The sequence below is a fragment of the Camelina sativa genome, chromosome 4, assembly GCF_000633955.1.
Source record: "Camelina sativa cultivar DH55 chromosome 4, Cs, whole genome shotgun sequence".
NCBI lineage: Eukaryota > Viridiplantae > Streptophyta > Magnoliopsida > Brassicales > Brassicaceae > Camelina > Camelina sativa.
In genome coordinates this window covers 483,083-489,605 of record NC_025688.1, presented here as the reverse complement: position 1 = coordinate 489,605, position 6,523 = coordinate 483,083, and the positions used below count along the sequence as shown (strand labels likewise).

The 6,523-nt window shown below is 37.8% G+C and overlaps 2 protein-coding genes across 2 annotated transcripts in view; both read left to right on the top strand.

The window, feature by feature from the left end:
- LOC104783418 lies at nt 1,505-4,729 on the top strand. The gene is made up of 4 exons (XM_010508579.2): nt 1,505-1,982; nt 2,312-2,615; nt 2,688-2,787; nt 2,880-4,729. The coding sequence occupies exons 1-4, from the start codon at nt 1,505-1,507 to the stop codon at nt 3,423-3,425; spliced, it is 1,428 nt and encodes a 475-aa protein (XP_010506881.1). The 3' UTR covers nt 3,426-4,729.
- The window catches only part of LOC104783417, a 6,362-nt gene continuing 5,308 nt past the window's right edge, over nt 5,470-6,523 (top strand). The window contains exons 1-3 of the mRNA XM_010508578.1: nt 5,470-5,723; nt 5,911-5,941; nt 6,232-6,429. Coding sequence (XP_010506880.1) covers nt 5,470-5,723; nt 5,911-5,941; nt 6,232-6,429 — 483 coding nt within the window. The remainder of the gene's footprint in view (nt 5,724-5,910; nt 5,942-6,231; nt 6,430-6,523) is intronic.

Sequence of the window (6,523 nt, the reverse complement as noted above, 5' to 3'; positions counted from 1 at the left end):
TGCTTGTGAAAACGGTACAATATTTTGTCAATGTCCTAAGTGTTGCAACGATAAATATTTGGAATTTAATCTAGTGAAGAAGCATCTTTATAATAGAGGATTTATGCCAAATTACTATGTATGGTTTCATCATGGAGAGGGTTGTAGCAGTAATGTTGGAAGTAGTAGTATGAATTATGCTGTTGATGAACCTAGTAATTATGGGCATCAAGAATCTGATCAATTTGGTTTTTATGGGTATAATGAGGAAAATAGATTTCATGATATGGTTAATGACGCATTTCATGAAACTACTGCTGCATTTCCTGAGAATAATACGAAAGAACCCAACGTAGATGCACAACGTTTTTATGCTATGTTAGATGCTGCAAATCAACCTATCTACGATGGATGTAGAGAAGAGAATTCTAAGTTATCATTGGCATCTAGGATGATGACAGTTAAAGCTGATAATAACTTAAGTGAGAATTGCATGGATTCTTGGGTTGAAGTCATTAAAGAGTATTTGCCAGCTGATAATGTATCGGCTGAGAAATACTATGAAATACAGAAGTTGGTTGCGGGTCTTGGATTACCATCTGAAATGATTGATGTGTGCGTTGACTATTACATGATTTTTTGGAAAGATGATGCTAAGTTGCAGGAATATCGGTTTTGCGGGAAGCCGAGATATCAGCCTACTCAAGGAAGGACGCGAGTGCCATATAAACGTATGTGGTATTTTCCTGTTGCTGATAGATTGAAACACCTATACCAATCAAAACGGACTGCAGCGGCAATGAGATGACATGCAGAACATTCTACTGAAGAAGGAGAAATTACACACCCATCTGATGCAAAAGCGTGGAAACATTTTCATTCGGTATATCCTGACTTTGCTCAAGAGTGTAGGAATGTTTATCTTGGGTTGTGTACAAATGGTTTCAGTCCATTTGGTATGTCAGGGAGGCAGTATTCTTTATGGCCTGTTATATTGACGCCATACAATCTTCCTCCATATATGTGTATGCAAAGCGAATATCTGTTCTTGAGTATTTTGGTACAAGGTCCAAAGCATCCGAAGCGAGCTCTAGATATCTTCTTGCAACCTCTGATTCATGAGCTGAAGCATCTGTGGTATGAAGGTGTTCAGACGTTCGATTCGTCGCGAAAACATAATTTCAATATGCGGGCAGCGCTAATATGGGCGATTAGTGACTTCCCTGCGTACGGAATGTTATTTGGGTGGACAACACACGAAAGATTATCATGTCCTTATTGTATGGATCGTACCGATGCATTTTAGTTAAAGTATGAGCGAAAACCTTGTTGGTTTGATTGTCATCGTCGGTTTCTTCCCTTGCATCATCCGTACCGGAAGAACAAGAAGTTGTTTAGAAAGAATAAAGATGTGCGTATTCCTCCACCAACTTATGTCTCTGGAAATGATTTGTTTGAGCAGATTGATTACTATGGCACTCAAGAAACATGTAAACGTGGGGGTAACTATCACACACCAGCAAACATGCCAGATGGATATGGAGTTGATCACAATTGGCACAAGTGGAATATTTTTTGGGAGCTTCCATATTGGAAAGATCTTCTATTGGGGCACAACCTTGACGTGATGCACATCGAGAAAAACTTTTTCGATAATTTCATCGTTACGCTTCTGAATGTGCAGGGTAAAACAAAAGATAGCAGGAGATCTAGGTTGGATTTGGCGGAAATATGTGCAAGGATCGATTTACATATTAGAAGAGATGGGAAATTACCAGTACCCCAGTTTCGATTGTCAGCAGAGGCTAAGAAGGTGTTGTTCGAGTGGGTTAAATCTGAAGTGAAGTTTCCAGATGGATTTGTCTCAAAATTTTCAAGATGTGTGGAGCAAGGCCAAAAATTTTCAGGTATGAAGAGCCATGATTGTCATGTCTTCATGCAACGGCTACTACCATTTGTATTTCTTGAGCTCTTGCCAACACATGTTCATGAAGCTATTACAGGTATATAAGTATATAATAATATATATATATATATATGTATTGATATATATATATATTTAATTAATATACCCATGAATTTTTTATACTTTGGTTCGTAGGTATCAGAGTTTTTTCCGGGACTTATGCACTAGAACATTGACCAGTGATGGCATAAAGAAGTTACGAGAAAATATTCCAGTGTTAATTTGTAACTTGGAGAAAATCTTTCCCCTGTTTTTTTGACGTGATGAGACATCTTCCAAACCATCTACCACATGAAGCTGATCTTGGTGGGCCAGTGCAATTTCACTGGATGTATCTTTTTGAGCGGATTATGAAAGCTCTTTAAGGAAAGGCCAAAAATCTTGCCAGAGTTGAGGGGTCGATAGTCGTCGGGAGTTTAACAGAGGAAACATCTCACTTCACATCATACTACTTTAGCCCCACCGTGAGAACCAAAAAAACACGTACTCGACGATATGATGACGGAGGCGTTGCACCTACATATAACGTTTCTGATGTTCCAGATATCTTTGCTCAGATAGGAAGACTTGCTGGAAAGTTAAAGGAAGTATGGTGGGAAGATCATAGCTATTGTCGAACAGCTCACAATTACATCTTGAGGAATCTAGATTATGTTCAACCTTTTGAAAGGTATTCTTTTTTAAAAACTAAAATTAATTTTATTTTCTAAGTTAACGAACTAACAAATCTCTATTTTTTAAGACTTTTTGAAATGCAGATTCGTGAAACATATCCGAATTTTGAAGAATCTGACTATGAGGCTTATAAAGAGCGGGATTTCGCTAATTTGTTAAAATACTATGTAAGTATATATATGAAATAAATTAAACTATACGTATTATAATTTATAATTTAAATAAACTTATGGTCTAAATATCTTTTTCGTTTATATAGGTTCAGAATGGATGTGGAAATGAACCCTTGCCTCTTTGGTTGCATGAGCTTGTTCAAGAACCAAGAGCGAAGATCACTACCGCTCCGATGTACTTTACTTGCGGTTATACTTTTCATATGTACGCACATAGAAGTTGCAAAGCTACAGAAAATTATGGAATTTATGTACAAGCTCGTGATAGCGATTTCTATGGCGTTTTGCAACAAATATTAGAAGTTGATTATCCAGGCCTTCTGAATCTGAGATGCGTACTTTTCAAGTGTAACTGGTACGATCCATCGGCCCGAAGCGTTCGAGTAAATAATTGGGGAGTTGTTGATGTGAATGCGAACAGATCGTACCCCAAATTTGATCCTTTCATCCGAGCATCACAAGCACAACAAGTGAGCTTTCTGTCCTATCCTCGTTTAAGGCCAAGACGTGAAATGTGGTTATCAGTCATTAAAGTTAATCCTCGAGACCGTATAATCGGGTTAGTTGATGATCAAGTCATGTTGCAACAAGAAAATGTCGGTGAAATTTCTATTCCAAACATATCAACATAAGATGTTATCCACATTGATCCACAAAACAGGCAAGTAGAAGATGTTGATGATGTTTCTGAAGAAGAGGGTGAATTAGACGAATTCGAAGAGTCCGATGATGGAGAAGATTCTAACGATGATAATGTAATTTCTAGTAGTTCAGAAAATGAATTTGATTGACCAATTGTATTTTTTGTTGTTTTTTTTTTTTAATAAAAATTTATCAATTTGCGACGTATTTGCGTTGGAAGTGCGAGTGAATGCTTACAATGTCTCGCAATGTCGTCGTAAGTCCCTCGCAAAAGCCTATACCCTAAACATTATTTGCGAGCGACTTACGAGTATAACCTACATTTAAACATTGCGAGGGATTTGCGATTGATTTGCTAGTGATTTGCAAGTGACTAGCGAGGGATTCTTGCTAGTTCTCGCAAATACGTCGTTACTCCCTCACAAATTATATACCCTAAACACTAAATGCTCAAACCCTAAGCTTTTGCACATTGCAATGGATTTTTGTGTCTCAATGTGGATAACATCTTCTTTTGATAGGTTTGCAATGGAAATTTTAACATCTTTCAAGTTGCAACACAACTTGATCATCAACTAACATGATGATCCACTAAACCCTAAAGTAGAAGATGTTGATGATGTATTTGAAGAAGAGCTTGAATTAGAAGAATTTGAATTGTCTGATGATGAAGAAGATTCTAATGATGATAATGGAATTTCTAGTAGTTAAGAAGATGAATTTGATTGAGCAATTGTGGTTTTTCTTGTTTTTTCAAAAAAGATTTATCGATTTGCGATAGATATGCGAGGGAATGCTTGCAAGGTCTCGCAAAGTCGTCGTTAATCCCTCGCAAACCTATACCCTAAACATTTAAATATTGCAAGGGAGTTGCAAGGATCCCTAGGTAATCCCTTGCAAAATCCTAAACCCTAAACACAACTGGAGTCTAGCTTATCCCTTGCAATATTTAAGTATTTGCGAGGGATCCCTAGGTAATCCCTCGCAAAATCGTAAACCCTACACACAACTGGAGTCTAGCTTATCCCTCGCAATATTTAAGTATTTGCGAGGGACCCCTAGGTAATCCCTCGCAAAATCGTAAACCCTACACACAACTGGAGTCTAGCTTATCCCTCGCAATATTTAATATCTTGCGAGGGATTTGCGAGTGGCCCTAGTTAATCCCTCGCAAATCGTAAACCCTAAACACCAATAGTCTAGCAAATCTCTCGCAATATTTAATAAGTGTGACAGAGTTGCGAGGGCGCATAGGTAATCCCTCGCAAATTTTGCGAGAGATTTGCGAGATTCCAAAAAGTTTATATATACAAACTCAATCGAGTTTGAGCGAAGCTCAAACCAGTCGCCGACAAAAGCTAATCTTCTTCTTCCTCCTCCGATCAAACCATCTTCTTCCTCTTCCGATCTGGTTCTTCCTCCTCCGATCAAACCATCTTCTTCCTATTCCGATCTGGTTTTTCCTCCTCCGGTCAAACTATCTTCTTCCTCTTCCGATCTGGTTCTTCCTCCTCCGATCAAACCCTAGTCCTCTTCCTCTTCCGATCTGCTTCTCTCGTCTTCCAATCTTCTTCAATTGCAAACCCTAATCTCTCGTCTTTCGATCTTCTTCTTCAATCGCATTCTGAAAGGTATAAACCCTCTAATCCAATTTTGATTTTGTTTTGTATTTGGTTTTGATTTCGTTTTGTAGAAACCTAATCTTGTTTTAATTTCGTTTATGATTTCGGTTTTTATAAACCCTAATCTCGTTTTGTTTTCGTTTGATATTTGATTTTGATTTCGTTTTGTATAAACCCTAATCTCTTTATAATTGGGTTTTGATTTCGTATCTGTATACACCCTAATTTAATTTTCGTTTTTATTTGGTTTTGATTCCGTATGTATAAACCCTAATTTTGTTTATAAACCCTAATTTGGTTTTAATTTCGATTTTGATTTTGATTTTGATTTCAAATTTTGATTTCGATTTGGTTACTGATAATACCACTTTGTATTAATTACTAATTTTGATTTCGATTTTTTTTGTTATAGATGTTTGGAGGCAACGATTACACAAGATTTCTGACGGATCAAGGTTTAGCCTCTCCCAGTGCTTCTAATCGTCACGGTCCCTCCGGTTCTAACAATATAAACCCCGGTTTTCACAATAACCGCCGTGTAACCTCGCAACCCCTGCATGTGACGCCTCCTTCTAATACGCCTTCACCATCTCATTCGCATGGTGGCACTGCGCCGAACCCTGACATTACTGCATCTCAACCCGCGCGTTCCTCCTCTACAGTCATGTCCCAACGTCTCAACAACCTGACTTAGGAGGAGTTACTCGATAGTCCTGGACGATCTGGTTTAACTAAACTAGATCCTCGCCGACCTCCAGGATCTCTGTGGTAAGTTTGTTTTATGTTTTTAATTTGATAATATAATTAAAAAGTTGTATTTGTATGGATTCTGAAAGTTGTATTTCTTTTGAAGGTTTGACCAAGACTCATCTGTTGCGGCTACTGTTTAAAGCATATTTGAAAGAGATTTCAAAGAGCCCCATGCCAATTGGACACAGACGCCGTCTGCAGTGGTAGACCGTTGGTATGAAACGTTTGCGGCTACTGTCAAGTCTCTTTGTTTGCCATTTACAATATGTTTTCTTTGCCTTAATTAAATATAGACTAATCCTTTTTTTTTTGCAAGCAAATATACAATTGGGACCGTTGCTTAAACGATAGAGTGAGGCAAGAGTTTGAGGACAAGTTGAAGGACATGATGTGTGATCAAGTGTCACGGTGGAAGTTAAAGTAGAAGCTTAAAGGTGATGAGGCAAAGCCACGGTGGATTGATCCTCAAGTATGGGTTGGTCTTGTTAGGTATTGGCTTGATCCAAAATCAGAAATCAAGAGCAACCACAGTCGGAATGCTCGCTATCATGATCTAGATGGCACCAGAATATACAAGCACCGTTCAGGCCAAACGTCGTTTAAAGTCCGTGCTCGAAAGCATGTAAGTTTGTTAAGTTTTTTTTCTTATAATTATGCCTTCTGAACTCTTATATTTGTTAACTAATCAATGTCTTTTTTTTTTTTTTTTTTTTTTT